This window comes from Cygnus atratus, chromosome 1 (genome assembly GCF_013377495.2).
Source record: "Cygnus atratus isolate AKBS03 ecotype Queensland, Australia chromosome 1, CAtr_DNAZoo_HiC_assembly, whole genome shotgun sequence".
Lineage (NCBI taxonomy): Eukaryota > Metazoa > Chordata > Aves > Anseriformes > Anatidae > Cygnus > Cygnus atratus.
The window spans coordinates 39,040,845-39,057,306 of NC_066362.1; the positions used below are offsets into that span (position 1 = coordinate 39,040,845).

Here is a 16,462-nt window from a genome sequence, read left to right on the forward strand (position 1 = left end):
CAAAAAAATCTCGACTAGGCTTGATAAGGAAGCAGATATGCTCTGGCATAGATAACTCATTAGAGCTTATGTTTTCTCCAGAGCAGAGCTTTCCCTGCTTTGTTGAACTAGACAGCTGTGGTCCTGGCCTGGTAATTCATACAAGATGTTTATCAAAGGAAATGTTATGTTTGACCACTGAAGTGTCAAACTTCAGTAGTCTGTCTTACTGTAGTGTGTATTCTGAAGTAGGGGCAGTGTGAGACTTTGGTCTCACCAACAAAGCCATGTTATACCAACTCTTAAGTCACTTGCAAGACTAAAACTATTAACTACTGAAAACTTGGGTGGGGATAAAGAAGCTGACACCTTTGTATCTTAAGAAAAAAAAAAGTTCTGGCTACTACTATTACTACTATTATTTGCAAAATACCTTTTAAAAGAAATTGTGAGAAGTTACTGTCCTTAGATTCAGTGAAACTACAGCATGACAAATCCTGAATGGGAGCTTCTGTCTAAGCTGCAGTTGGCCTGGACTCTATCTGTAGAACTTGATACCTTGCTAAGCACAGATGTTTATTATAGTATCTAATGAGTGTAGTTTTTAAAATAAAAATCCTACTTCTGACATAGGTATTACAATATACATGTGACAACCTAATGTCTCAGGCAAATGCCATAGACTACAGTAAGGATTAGTATCAGAGTTATTTATAAACACTTGTAGCAAGATTGATCCTTGTGAAGGGGGGTGGGTGGACTTGTGCCCTGTCACTGAGTTTTCTTAGCTAGAAGTAACAACTGTGTTTAATTGCATGAGTAGTGAAAGTCACCTAGAAGCCTGTTTCCTCAATACTACCTACTGATCTGTGGCATTGACTAAAATATTTACGGTTTCTTGAAAAGTTTGAGAAGAATGAATTGGCTTGTGTATCTAAAAGGCTTGAGGTGGAAGAAATTGAAAAAGTAAATGTCTCAAGGTGAATATGAATTCATGAAAGTTTGTTTCCAAGACGCAAGAGAATATTATTAGTTCTTGCAACTGATTAACATAAGCTATTCATTCTTGCCAAAGTACAACTGTTCCTGGAAAAGGCATTTTTATTATTTACAGAGGATATCTAGATTATGTGGAGAAAGTGTGCAAGGAAGTACAGATAGCTTGGTTTTCTATACTTGATCTCAAGGATCTTCCTTGAGTAACCTAGCATTACTACTGTGTGGCTTGGGTTTTCAAGAATCTTGCCTTTGAAATCTAGATTACCTGGTTTGTATGTCTGAAGTATCTGTTTAAGGAAAAGTGTTTTGCTGCCAACAAGAAAACTATTTCCCATTCTCTTGAGAAGAGTGCAAGAGAAAACTGTCTTTACCAAACACCTCTGTTGTTGGATAGGTATTACCAGCCAGGCATTTCCTACAACACGTAAGTCAACTTTAAAAGTGCTTGTAATATGGAATGCACTTCCTCTGGGTAAATCTTGACAAAGATTGGTATGAGACCTTTTTTATTGTAGCCTGTGAGTAAAAATACCTTTCTAAAACAACTTTAGCTGCTCACAGTTTTGCCGTTGCTGTGAATACCTGAGATACATGCAAAGTTTTATGACTTGCTGAAATAATGTCTAACAAACCAAAGTCCAAAACCAGGAATGCAGCGGTTATGTATCTCTATTAGTAGTTGTTTATGGATGCAGCCTTAATGTATTTAGGCGCTAGTTCACAAGTTCTACATGACCAGCTAGACCAACTGAGACGAGGACGCTCTACTAAATTATTTCAGATCTGTAGTACTTGGAGATGAGTGTAACTAGCTCTTACGGTTTGGGGTGGTTACTTAATGTGGTTTGCAGTGGATGTGCATAGAGTTCCAAACGGGGGAAATCTAATGTCCAGGTGAAGTGCATTGACTGGTCTCTTGAGACAGTAGTAATGGAGTGTTGCCTTGATTTGTGTGTTTTTCTCTGACAATATTGACACATTATGGACAAGCATTCTTGCTTATTACCACATCAAAAGGTATCCCTTAGCCCTTTTATCCTGCCACTTTTAATTGTTCTAGGTGTTTAACTTGCATCTGCCTACAGCTCTTCAATTTCTGCTGTAGATTCCAAGCCTTTTAAAAAGTTTGCAAAAAGTTAGGAGGTCACAGAATGTGGTGGGAACTCAAATGAGGTTCAGAGAAAATGCAGGGTGCTGTCAGAGTAAACAGTTTAAAGAAAGTAAGAGGGATAGAAGGCTTGCTTGAGGGTAAATGGAGATCAGAAATCTTCAGAAGCTGAAAGCAGATAAGTGGGATGAATGGGTAGAGCAAGGGAATAAGAGAGAGAGGAAAAACTGAAGGTGTTGGTAATGGACTGTCTGGGCTAAGTTAACCAGCTTTTAATAGAGCTGCTAGCATGTCTTTTCAGTAACTGCCTAATTCAAGACCTTACTAAGGTGATATCCTAGGTTAGTTTTCCTTCTGTGAAATACTGTTTTTTCTTCTTTTTTGCCTTAAAGAAGAGAATACAACTAACTTTGAATGGGCTTTCAGGCACAATACTACCCTACCTAAAGATTGATTAAAATATGTTCCTTTTATGAGATATTTGGTTACTTGATTTTGTTCATCTTCACATCAAATACTGGGATTTTTTCCTGACTTGTCTTCACTGGAAGAGAAGTTCTGACAACTGCTGTTGTGTCAAGGAGTAGCAGATGAAGGCTAAGATCTTTGGCACTAGTTGTTGCACAAGTGCAAATACAAACCAGCTGCCTTTTAACTGGGCATATTTCTCACGCTACTTTCTGGGGTGGATTCTGATCAACACCGAGATTTTTACTTTATTGAAGGCCAACCTGTGCCATTTCAGTGTTGTAGCCATCTACTGAACTTAGGCTTTCTCAATGAAATAATAGTGTATATTCTTTCCCTTCCTGTGTTCTCAGAGCTGTCATTCATTAGCCACTGTGTGTAGAGCAGACTGAGACAGAGAAACAGCTTTGAGAACTGGGAAATCTGCAATGTTTCTCATCTTGAGTTGGCTTGGAAAGTGAGAATCTACTAAACTGTCTCCATTATGAGAGAGGTGTTATTGTGCTCAAGATAAATAAAAATGTTTTGGCTTAAAAAAAAAAAAAACCTGTTTAAAAATCTAAATTGTTCAAATTACTTCCAAAATGAAAATTTATTTCAAGGTGATATATTTTGATTGCTCTTTGAGACCGCCAGGCTTACTAAACTGGGCCAAAAAGGTCAATTGGTTGGCAGGTTCTGCAGCCCTAAAATGTCTCGTCACGGGGTAGCTGAGCGTTCATTCCATTGGATGGTGTAGAGCTTTGATTATATCCGATACCAGGATGTTGAAAGGTAGCCTGAAAGAATAGTTTAATAGTTTCTATTTCCCACTGTTTTGTGCACTCAGGCAAACAGCATGACCTGACGTGGCCATAGAGTCAATAAGGAGCTCGTGTCCCTCTTTTCCTGCTTGCTGGCTGCCCTGTTCCTCATGGTTAATGAATCACTACCACAGAATACCCCCCGTACAAGAAAGGGAACGTGTATTTCTTGGGGGATGTGGGGGTGAGGGGTGGTGGAGTGAGGGTTAATACTTCATTTGTAGGTTACTTGGAAGCAATGTAATTTGAAACTACAGAAACAAAGGAGGGTGAGTACATTATGCAATGATCTTCCCCTCAGCCTGCTGTAGCAGTTGGTCCTATCCTGCCCCCAAACCCAGTGAAGGGGAGATACTGGAAGGTTGATATGAAGTCCTTGCTATCTCTGGTACCTCTGTGTATTGAAAAAAAAAAATAATGAAAAAACAGAGCTGGGCAGTCTAATAGGGGAGAAAAGCTAAAAACTTGTTACCGTTGTATCTGAATTCTCTCTTACGTATAATAAATGATAAAATTTGAAACTTGAACGCTCTGAAATAAAGTGGCCCTGAAAATTACTGGGGGTTGGGGAAGAGTGGTCTGGCTTATGAATAGGTTTGGTTAAAAAAAAATAAATTTTTTTTCATGTTACAATTTCTGAACACATCGAGTATAATCTGCTGAAAGATGGCTTTAAGAAGTGAAATCTGGCTCCGAAAGGTTGCTCAAGCTATGCTAACATGCCTCAGAGACTGTAGGGTGAGCAAGGACTCATCAAAATGAAGCTTTGATACTCAAAACGCAGAGCAGTTGATAAGGGAGAAGCAGATGCTGTTGAACCAGATCTGTTGGTTCAACAGACATGGAACCAAGACTGAGAATTTACCAACAGTCGTGTTGACAGTATACTGATGTCCCACCTCTGTAACGAATGTTTGTGCACGCTTCCCTAGTGAAAGTCACTGGTCGGCAGCTGCTGAGGGTTTGAACTGGATGGACATTGTGAATGAAAGTAGCAAGCACAGGAACAGAAGTGTTGCACAGATGCTGCATTGGTTGTTCTTAACCCCTTCGTTTGCACTTTTCAAAAGTCAGTACTTAGATCCGATTATCTTTGCATCAAGGGGTGTATTTTCTGTTTGAGTAGTTTATTGATCAAAAAAGTAAGGTCTTAAGAGTTTTTTTTGAGTAAATGTAGTGCTTTCACTGATTTATTCTTCCTGCACGCTCTCAGCATCTCGCTAAGGGCGCTGTATTAAATGGTGAGGAGCAGGAGTGCTGCTTCTAGTACTGGCCCGTGCTCAGCGTCCTGTGGGGAATGTTTCAGGTAGAGGTGGCAGTGTCCAGTGCACCTCTGGTGGCCTGCCTGCCCTCATGGAGATGCCCATGCCATTGTTTTGTGACTTTAGTTAGAGTAACAAAACAATAAAACAATCCTTGACCATAAGATGTGCCTGTACTTGTTAGAAAAGTTGGTTTAAAGTTTAAAATACTAGATTATGCTTTGATTGGAGCGTTCTGGGAATCCTGACAATCCTTTTGGTATGTGAATACTGCCGTGCTTGGCACTGTGGGACCTTCATGGGTTTTCAGGACTTAAGGATTTCAGCTTGTATGGCAAACAGTGATATCTGAAGTGGATTATGGTGGCAAATTAGAGAAGGAAATGATTGTTAATGACAAGACCTTTGAGCAGTTAAGATGAAATACAGCCTTGGCTACCCCCGCCCTAAAACAATTGTTCCGTTAGTTTCCTGCTCTTTCTGGGAAACGTTTCTGGTTGGTGGTGTTGTAATGCATATGTAGAAGCAATTGGGGTACTACTGCTTGTCTTTGCTCTCTGAATTCCTAGCTTTGGCAATGCTGGTTTATGCCAATCAGCTCAGCAAACAACAGATCAGTTTCTGTTTAGTCATCACTCTCGGATAGTTTCCAGCTCCTCTCTGGAGGCTGATGCAATCATGAATCTTTCCTTGCATGGCAAATACAGAGCATTTTGTGTCGGTGTCTGTTCTGCTTGTTTTATACTTAAAAAATAAAAATAAAATGTCTTGTCCCACCAAGAGAACAGAGTCATTGTAAACTTGACATCATTCTTAACAACCGTAATTTTTTCTTATGTTGATTCTTGTATGTTTTAGGTTGTTTCATATTCTGGAATTCTGTTAATACTTGATATGCACAGATTAGAAAAAAAAATCTGGTTCACAAACAAACAGGTATGGTTATGTATATATAAAATGTGACATGCTTGAAGAAAGCTCCTTATCTTGCGTACTGCCTTCATATCTTATACATCTCCATGCCTTCACACTCCAAATGCAAATAAATGCTACTGGGGAAAGGGATTTCCTTCCTTTTAATTTCAGTCTATCTGCTTAGTTCCTTTGTCTCTGTCCTTGTGTAACCTTGCAGCAGAAGGAAGCCAAGCATGGAACATAAATATACTGGTGTGCTCTACTTCCACAGGTTAGGTGTTGCATGTTTTTTTTAAAGGAACAGGTAGGAAAGAGTCTCTTGGTTTCTACATTGAGGGAAAGACGATAACTGAGTTTAGAAGACCCTCATTAGTCCCAAAGGCTACATTTTATTTTTACTATGTAAATTAGGCATAAGGAGTTCTGGCCTTGAGAGCAAATGGCACAGTACAGCTTTTCATCCGTGTGCCTAAACCATCTGCTCCCCTTTAAAAAACTTCTACATACTGCCTGCTTGGGATGGCTGTGTGTTCACCACACTGTATCTAGATATCAGCCTGTAGGGAACCTGAATGCTACGGACCATAGTTATACACAGAAGCATGCTAATGATGAAACGGCAAGGATGACGGGAGGTCAGTACCCCAGGCTTGCTTGGTTTATTTGATGTACCTGCAGCCTGGTCTCCCTCCTATTCTTTTAATTGTGAAGTAGGATGGGAGGATTATTTTGTTTTCTGTTCCTCTTATATGTGGAAAAGCAGAGCATATGACAGCTAAATCCTGGGATATCCTTTGTCTGTGATATAATTCGTGCTGAGGACTGGCACCTCTTAGAATATGAGGAACTGAAGCCTGGACTGCAACTTCCTCCTGGGTGTTGTGCTGCAACTGGAGTCCAAGACACAGTACCACATTTACTGTCTGCTTGTCACTTGTGACAACTGGGGTGGCCTGGAAAAACTATGGGTTGTATATGTCAAAGCAAAGCTTGAAACATAACCTTTTGCTGTAAGCGAAAAAGAGGTCATGGGAAGTTTTTTTTTTTGGGCATTGTATATCTTAGTTTCTCTGCTGTGAGGTTTTTGTTCGTACAAATTAAGCCTGTGATGGAAGGACTTGACAGAATCTGTACTTGTCTTGTGCAGGCCAGGTTTTCCTGTGGTTGGGCATGTGGGCAGATGACACTTCTGGATACGGGAATGGAGCCTGGAGCTCTGCTGAAATAGCTGGGTGAACAACAATAGCAGCTGCTGCAGCTCTTGGCATAGCAATAGTAGCTGCAATTGCAGCTGTGACAGCAACAGAAACCACAGGAAAGCCAGGAACTGTTTCTGGCTGCACAGTCAGTGACTACCTTTATGTTGCAGAAGATTCCTTATTAGAGCAGATGGCTACTTAAAATCCAAAGAAGAGTGAGCCACCGAGCTGATGGTACCCTCCTTGTTAGACTCCCATCTGTGCAGTGTGCAAGGGGCTGGATGCTGGCATAAATCTATGTAATGTCACCTTGTGCTCTTACTGTCCTTAAGGAAGATGGAGCCAGACTTTTCTCAGCAGTGTCCAGTAGCAGGACAAGAGGAAATGGGCACCCATTGAAATACATGAAAGTCCATTTAAGCATAAGAAATATATTTTTCACTCCAAGAGAGGTCAAACACTGGAACAGCTTGATCAGGGAGGGTGTGGTGGTTTTATCCTCGGAGATACTCTAAATCCAACTGGACAAGGTCCTGAGCAATCTGTTCTAGTTGATCCTGCTCTAAGCAGGAGGGCTGGACTAGGGGATATCTGTAGGTTCCTGCCAACCTCAACCTTTCTGTGATCCTCTGATATTGCAACCTGAAAGAGAAGAGCTATTTTGCTCTCTGTCTTGAATAACGACATGCTCGTTGTTATGCAATGACAGTTTGCAAAAGAACAAGGGAGAACGGCCCAAGAGGAATGTCTGGGAGATTGGGAAACTAGCTAGAAAGTGGTAAAGCATCTCAGGGATTAAATTGCTCTGTGCGACCGAGAAAACTTTGTTCTCATGAATGGGACTCTGTGAAAGGACTGCAGTGGGAAAGGAGTCCCAGGAAGAGTCCTGTGGGAACTGTTGAACACTCACCAAGGAATCTTCTGGCAGAAACTCATTTCCTATGTCTGGTGGAAGGAGAAGGAAGCTGCAATGAACACGTTTCCATCAACGGAACATAAAGTCTCAAAGCTAAGCCTGGTCATTCTCTTCTCATGTTTTTATTTATTTATTTATTTTCTTCTCAAGACATTGTATCCAGAACACTGTGATGTTAGGTATAGGCATTCAGGTTCCAATGAGCTTCAGGGATGATCAAAAATTTGCTGGTAAATGATTTTTAAAGAGGGTACCTTTCTTATACCTCATCTTCTCAAAGTCCAGTGTTGGAAGTCCCAGCTGCTGCTTTTCTCATTAAATAATGGAAAATATGTCTTTTCGCTCAGGTTTTGAGTGAGCTACAGTTCCCTAGACAAATACTGATTACCTCAGTGCAAGTCTGGCAACAATAACCAGTCCTAATTAAATTGTCTTTATCTACATTAAAACAGTTAAGAAAATCAGTCTAGAAATAATTTACTACTTCCTGGATATTTTTACAGCTCCATCTCCTTCAAACATTTCTGCTGAGTTTCTCTGTGCTAGCCTGGCCTCTGCTAAGTAATCCTCTTCTCCTGTCCTTTTTATATAGAACACTTTTGCCATTATTTTGAGTCGTGGTTCCATGTTTGGCAAAGCAACTCTGGCTATGTGCATAGATACACAAACCTATTGTACTAGACCCCTTCTTCCCTCACAAAGAGTGCCTGGAGTGACTGCTTTGCCTTCCTGATCATTTTTGACACAGCCCACTCCTAAGTTAGGTCAAAGTGTTCACACAAGGATCACTCTGTTCACACAGTAGCTGTTCCTCACCACTCACCTCTTATATAGTCTCTAACAGTACCACATCTCAGCATCTTAGTAATTTTTAATTTCCACACAGTGTTTCTATTCTCCTTGAGTGACTGTACAAATTGATGTGGGCATGCTGGAAGCTTAAGGGAAAATGCATAGGAGAGCACAGGTTAGAATTTAGGGAGCCTACAGATGTACTGTAATTAACAGTCAATTAGCATGCTTTTAGCCATGGAAACACTATAAGAAGCAGCTTTCAGTAGTATTAGATTATGACATTACCTTCAAAATTTCATCAAGGATCAAGATCCTGCTGTGCTAGATTTTTGTAGCCTGGTCTGTAACCCTGGTACATAAGCCAGTCTCTTGAAAGGCAGTATCTTGAACTGGCTTTCCTTTAAATGACCAAATTCCTTCAAAAGCAGCTATCAACCCTAATTTGGGTCAGGAGTAAGCAAGACTTTCGCCCACCCTCAGATGAGAAAAAGCAAAATCTGTCTTGCTCAGAGCAGGATCTTCTGTAAACACGTTAACACTGGGTATGTCTAACTCCCACACACTGGTTTTGGTCCCTCTTTCAGCTGAGAATCATGCTTCTCAGCTGAATCCAATGCTTTTGTAGCTGTTTTCCTGTGTCTGCCAAGACACCATCCTGAGCAAAAGTGATCCTCAGCAATCTGACCCAACTACAAAATCTGTCCTGCTTTGAGTAGCGAGATGTACCCGACAACCTACAAAAGTCTGTTTTTCAATGGTTAAAAGTACAGTATAGATATTAATCTAGCAAAAAAGTTTTAAATTTGAGAAGCCAGAAGTGGGGAACTATAGGCCTGTTAGTTTGACCTCAGTGCCAGGGAAGCTCATGGAGCAGATTATCTTGAATGTCGTCACGCGGCACTTGAAGGGCAAGCAGGCGATCAGGCCCAGTCAGCATGGGTTTATGAAAGGCAGGTCCTGCTTGACGAACCTGATCTCCTTCTATGACCAAGTGACGCGCCTGGTGGATGAGGGGAAGGCTGTGGATGTGATCTACCTTGACTTCAGTAAGGCTTTTGATACCGTTTCCCACAACATTCTCCTCAAGAAACTGGCTGCTCGTGGTTTGGACTGGCGTACGTTTCATTGGGTTAAAAACTGGCTGGATGGCCGGGCCCAAAGAGTTGTGGTGAATGGAGTCAAATCCAGTCGGAGGCCGGTCACTAGTGGAGTCCCCCAGGGCTCAGTGCTGGGGCCGGTCCTCTTTAATATCTTTATCGATGACCTGGACGAGGGGATCGAGTGCACCCTCAGTAAGTTTGCAGATGACACCAAGTTAGGTGCGTGTGTCATAGTGAAGAGGAATCATAGAATATCCTGAGTTGGAAGGGACCCATAAGGATCATCGAGTCCAGCTCCTGGCACCACACAGGCCCACCCAAAATTTTAGACCATGTGACTAAGAGCACAGTCCAAACGCTTCTTAAATTCAGACAGGCTTGGTGCAGTGACTAGGATAAGCGAGCAGAGAGCCCAAAAGATACGTGTGGATTGTACAATCCATGACATGAGTTCGATCTGCTCAAGGGCAGGAAGGCTCTGCAGGAGGATCTGGATAGGCTGGAGCGATGGGCTGAGGCCAACTGTATGAGGTTCAACAAGGCCAAGTGCCGGGTCCTGCACCTGGGGCGCAACAACCCCGAGCAGAGCTACAGGCTGGGAGATGAGTGGTTGGAAAGCTGCCTGGCCGAGAAGGACCTGGGAGTACTGGTTGATAGTCGGCTGAATATGAGCCAGCAGTGTGCTCAGGTGGCCAAGAAGGCCAACAGCATCCTGGCTTGCATAAGAAGCAGTGTGGCCAGCAGGTCTAGGGAAGTGATTGTCCCCCTGTACTCGGCTCTGGTGAGGCCGCACCTCGAGTACTGTGTTCAGTTTTGGGCCCCTCGCTACAAGAAGGACATGGAGGTGCTCGAGAGAGTCCAGAGAAGGGCAACGAAGCTGGTGAGGGGTCTGGAGAACAAGCCTTACGAGGAGCGGCTGAGGGAGCTGGGATTGTTCAGCCTGGAGAAGAGGAGGCTCAGGGGCGACCTTATCGCTCTCTATAGGTACCTTAAAGGAGGCTGTAGAGAGGTGGGGGTTGGTCTATTCTCCCACGTGCCTGGTGACAGGATGAGGGGGAATGGGCTAAAGTTGCACCGGGGGAGGTTTAGGTTGGATATTATGAAGAACTTCTTTACTGAAAGGGTTGTTAGGCATTGGAATGGGCTGCCCAGGGAAGTGGTTGAGTCGCCATCCCTGGAGGTCTTTAAAAGACATTTAGATGTAGAGCTTAGTGATATGGTTTAGTGGAGGTCTTGTTAGTGTTAGGACAGAGGTTGGACTAGATGATCTTGGAGGTCTCTTCCAACCTAGACGATTCTGTGATTCTGTGAAGTTATACTGCCATTTTATGAGAGGCAAAAAAAGCCCGATTACTTTTGCTCCTTTGGAGTAGCGAATCACTTCCCTGTGAGCATCTCAACCACATGTTTTGGGTAAACAAAATTGGGGTTACACAATTTGGGGGATACACTATTTACTCAAAATATTTTATAAGGTGTTGGAATAAAACAAATGTAGTCTTAAAAACCAACTTGATTTATGGCTGTTAGCAAAACCAAATATTTCAGACTTACTGAATTAAAGGTAATTCTTTTATTTAATCAGACTTTAAGTTAATTTTTTATATTTAAATAGTAACACACATTATGTGCTTTTCCAGGTAAAGAAGATGAATCAAACTTTGCTGATATCAGCAGGAGAATTGTTTCAGTTTGTAAATCTGCATGCATCCAAACGCTGAACGTTTGCTAACACTGTTGCCATTAAAATTTGGCTTTATCCCATTATGACTATGAATGTGTTAGCTGTTGAAAGCCAAGGGAAATCTCATCTACAAAATGCTGTATTTTTTACTGACAGAAGAAATCTGATATTAGGGCAGCTTGATGGTGCGTATGGGCTGGTATTTCCTTAGTACTGATGTTGTGGAAGAATGGAAAGGAACCAACTGGAGAGTGATTTTATGTCAGATTTGCAATAAAGCACAAATAAAGCACAATCTCAAAGCGATTATGATTAAATCTCAAAGCGGCTCTGTGCTTCTGTAACGACCATCAGGGGGCTCAGGAAAAAGGCTCAGTAGGCCTGGGCCGGGCGGGGCTGCTAGGAGACGGGGCTGAGGGGCGGGGCTTCGAGGGGCGGGGCTTCGAGGGCGGCCGCCGGCAGGCGGTCCCCACCCGAGCGCGCATGCGCCGGCGGCCGAGGGGCTGACGGGGCTTGTTGTGGGGCGGGGGGGGCAGCACGTGAGGAGCGCAACGTCACCATAAACACTCGTAGGCAACATGGCGGCGCCTCCGAGCGGCAAGGTAACGGCCGGGCCGGGACGGGACCGGGGCGGCGGGGGGAGGCCGCTCCCGGCGGGGCCCGGCCCCGCGGCCCGGCCCCTCTGCGGCCCGCTCCGCCGGTGCTGGGCCTCACGGCTCGGCCAGGAGCCGCCTCGGTGCGGTGTGGCGGCCTTGTGTCCGCAGGGGCGGGCGGGGGAGGTGTGTGTGCTCGGGGGCTGCTCGGGGGGGCTCGTGACTGGTCTGAGGTCTGGTAGGGGTTAAGGTAGGCACGCTGACCTGCCCGCTGCTGCCAGGCAGGTAAATGCAGCCCTCGCTTATGTGAGCGAAGGCTGCTGTTATGTTCGTTCTCTGATCAATCCTGAAATTGAAACAGACTGTTTTTGTTCAAGGCTCTTGGCGTCTTGATGCGGGGATGCTCATCTCACTGAGAAATGTCATGGAATCACAGAGTGATAGAATCATAGAATGGCTTGGGTTGGAAGGGACCTTAAAGCCCACCCAGTTCCAGCCCCCTGCCATGGGCAGGGACACCTCCCACCAGACCAGGTTGCCCAAAGCCCCATCCAGCCTGGCCTTGAGCACCTCCAGGGATGGGGCATCCACAGCTGCTCTGGGCAACCTGTGCCAGTGCCTCACCACCCTCTGAGGGAAGAATTTCTTCCTAATGTCTAATCTAAGTCTATCCTTTTTAGCTTAAGGCTGTGACACCTTGTCCTCTCATTATCTACAGGAGTAAAGAGCTCCTCTTCATCTTTTTTATAAGAGCCCTTTAAGTATTGAAAGGCCGCAGTGAGGTCTCGACAGAGCCTTCTCTTCTCCAGGCTGAACGTCCCCAGCTCTCTCAGCGTTTCTTCATGGGAGAGGTGCTCCAGCCCTCTGATCGTCCTCATGGCCTTCCTCTGGACCCATTCCAACAGCCCCACATCTTTTTTGTGCTGGGGGCCCCAGGCCTGAACGCAGCACTCCAAGTGGGGCTTCCTGAGGGTAGAGTAGAGGGGGACAATCACCTTCCTTGACCTGCTGGCCATGCCTCTCTTGATGTCTTTCCAAAAAGTCTGGAAAATAAACTTTGAAATCGTGCTGCTCTTTAAAAATCCAACCTAAATGAAATTTGTGATTTTTGACCATTTAAAAAGGTCAGTAGCTGATTGGGTTTTAGTAACTATTTTCATATTTTTTCACATTTTTATTAGTCTGTCTACTTGGGACTTTTGTAAGTCTCTTAAGTTGCTGCAAGATTCTGTTCCAATTATTCTGCATCTACAGTGCTCATGCAGCTTGTTAACGTGACTTCTAATTGTGGCCTTAGTGTTCAAGTACTTTAATTGTGGTATCTCAACGAAGTAAAAGCTCTTGATACAGAGAACAAAGTGACAGTTGTGTTTTCTAAAACCTCACAGAGTTGCTGATTTGAAATTTCGCTGCTGTCATTAGAAGCAATTTCACTCTGTGGCTTTCCCCACCTGCGTGTTGCGCTTCTGCTTGTTTGGATACTATACTCGTTTGATCTCTAAGTGATTCGATTTAGGGAGCTGAAAAAAAATACATAAAACTGTGAATTTATTTTTGGCTGGGTTCATTTTTTTTAGTTTGGGGAATGCGCTGGACCACAAGTTTTTTCTTTGGACGTCAGCAGAATTCTAGACGGGCTCACAGAGTAGTAAACCTTCACTCCAGGTGGAATGAACAGTGTAACTTGGTACAGACTCAGTATTCTCATATAAGGCATTCTGCATTTTGGTATATTTCCAAACTACGAGTGTCCTAAATTGATTCCACTTTTCCTTCTGGCTGTGCGGTGTTTTAATGAGGTATTGCAGGTGGTAGGTGTCTGGAAGAGTGGTAGGTACTAGCTTGTGGGGTGCTTTAGTCGCATTTGGTATGGTAACATGAAAGTGATGTATTCTGATGTATAAATTCTTTTTTGAAAAATATGGCACAAGGTAATTCCACAGAGTGCACGGGGTGATAGATTAAATAGCTGGGATAGCCTGCATTGTCTCAGACTTCATGAAATCTTATTTCAGCAAACCATATAAGGTTGAGGGTTTTAGTTGCACCACGTTCACTTTCCTCTTCCGTCGTGTTTATTTCCCAGACATCGTTAAAAGAAATGGATTCACAACTCAACTATTTCATATTCTCATCTCTTTTTGCAGAGCTCTAGTTTCAGCTTCATATATGAATGTGGTATGAACTGTAAATTTAGTCACCTCATGTAACCATATGTACTGCTTACCTTAGAATTTTGTCCTATTTTTTTTTACTGTGAAGGTTCTTTTCAGTGCTTTTCTATATACAGTTAACTCAATTCCAGAAGACTGAGGTTATCGCCAGAGTTCTGGAGTCCTGACTCATCCTTTATTAATGACCACTTGCCCTAGAACAGTGTGAACTTCATTTTTTTTGCCCTTTCTTAGAGCTTCTAGGTTTTTCTGTGTGTAACTTGGCAGTAAGGTCTTTTGGTTACAGTGCTTCTGACATGAAAGCAGGTATATTACCTCTTTTTGTTGCTTAGCAAGTGGTATTTTGTTTCCCTGATTTCAGAGAAGTCTCTGGACCGTCTCTCACCCTTATAACAGAAAACTATGTTAGAAAACGAGGCAAAAAGTTGTGTGTGGGGACAAGTATAAATTTAGCCTGTCAGTGTATAGGCTATTATTACAGCTGGTCTAAAGACAGTAATGATTTTTGTTTCATGTTCTTGGAGTTGAGTCTATCTTCAGCATATGGGCTGTTAGATCTTCCTCAAATTACTAGTTGGCACACGAGCTGTCAGAAGTCGTTTCTCATTTGCTCGTGCCCTTCCTCTTGAAGCTAAATCTTGGTCTAAGCGCAGCTATTTGGCCAGCGTAGAGTAACTACAAGTGTTCAAGTAGCACTGTACGTGTTCCTGAACTGTGATGTAAAAGCTGTAGTGTTTGGGGGGTGTGTGGTTGAGTTTTTTTTATTTTAGTATCAACAAAGATTTACAATACCGTCTGTTAAAATGAGCTTTATGTCCTCTAGGTAGTTTGTTGGCACGTATGCAGCCAACTTTTAGATGTAGATATACTCTGGTGTAAGCAGCGTTTTGTTGCACCGTCAACTAGTTGAATTTTGGGGCTTCAAAACTCCCATTCTGTGGGTTGTACTGTTTTATGAAGCACTTGATTTAAAGTCTTCATTATATCTTTTTCACCCTTTATCATTTACTATGGATAGAATCGTAATCTTTGCTGAATATTTTGTACTTCATACGTTTTTCTCTGTGAACAAAGCCTCTGCCTGCCTCTGCCTCTTTTTAATTTAGTTAAGGTTTCATTATGTTTGACTAAAGCAGTTCACTGATCATTCTGAAATTCTTATATATTCTTTCCGTTTTTTAGTTATTCATTAAGGACTTCTCTTGCAGAAGTATTTGTGGTAGAAATGCTGCGTTCTGTCTCAAGCACTTACTCTACACTTGTATTTTCGCTGATACCCCACAGCTGTTGCACAAGTAGCAGAAATACCTGATTCCAGAAACTTGCAGAGGCAGAACTTGAAAAACTTACTGTTGTAAAGCAGGAAGCCTTTTCTTATGACATGTGGTTCCCACTGTTGGGAGCTTTGTCATATTTATCACAATATGAATGTTTGTGCTTTTTTCCGCCCACTTAGAAACTTGGTGTGAGAGTTTCACGCTTCTAAGACCAGCGGGGTGAGAGATTTCACTGTCCTAGGAAACAGGTTGAGCACAGGCGCAGCAAACACGACGTACAAGGGTATGGTTTTGTAGTCTTCCTAAACCTTGAATTCAAATGCCAGAAGTTCTTGGGTATCTTTGGAGCAAAAGATGATGTTGGTCAATAATGCTAGCTTGATGCTTTGCAGAGCGCTTGAATGTAATGGTCTCCGGGCACTGGAAGCGGGCTGTTGGTGCAGTTTGGACATGGCCACTGACAGTTCAGCAGTGGTTGTGTGACTGCGCTCTGGGGAAACCTCAGCTATTCCAGAGAGGGAGGTGGAAATGAAAGCAGCACGATGCAGATCTTCAAATTGAGATCCATTTCTTCTGACAGCTTGTTTTAGAGCTTGGCTTTACTATGTTTTGTTGATGTAAGGTATCTCAGAACAGCCATTGACTAAATTGAATTTATTCTATTGGCCTGTAGTTGTTTCCTCGGTGTTGCATCTTTTGTTCTGTTTACCTTCTGTCAGGATCTGGAAATAACAGATAGAGCAGCTGATTAGCATCTTGTTAATGTTTGCAGGCAGACCAATTTTTTCCTTAATTTGTAGTCTGGGGAGCATTCAGACTTTCTAATGGAGTTACTTTCTTATGAGCATGCCTGCTTGCTACTTCAGCTGTTGAATCCACGATGAGGTCCTTTACCTGATGCTATAATATAAGGCAAAAATGAAAGAACCGCTCTTGAAAAGTTGTTAGAGACCAGACTCGCACAGTGCCGCAATTGCTCACTGACCCCAGCGTGGTGGCGGTTTCACTGCGTAAGTGCTACAGGCTGTGTCTGTCATAAGCTGGATGGCATCTGGTGGAGTGACAGCGGTCCCAGTTCGTACTCTGGCAGAAAAGGAGAATGTGATCAAGCATATGGGGAGAGAATATGAAGTATCTGAAAGATGGGACTGGTTCGTAGAGTTGCAGTGCTTCTCCATTCCCTGAAATGT

At 43.0% G+C, this 16,462-nt stretch overlaps 1 protein-coding gene across 1 annotated transcript in view; it reads left to right on the forward strand.

Moving 5' to 3' along the window:
- The first annotated feature begins 11,660 nt into the window (after nucleotides 1-11,660).
- Nucleotides 11,661-16,462, forward strand: part of TBC1D15 (TBC1 domain family member 15) — a 33,026-nt gene continuing 28,224 nt past the window's right edge. The window contains exon 1 of the mRNA XM_035544005.2: nucleotides 11,661-11,830. Within this exon, the coding sequence (XP_035399898.1) occupies nucleotides 11,807-11,830 (24 nt within the window). The 5' untranslated portion in view covers nucleotides 11,661-11,806. The remainder of the gene's footprint in view (nucleotides 11,831-16,462) is intronic.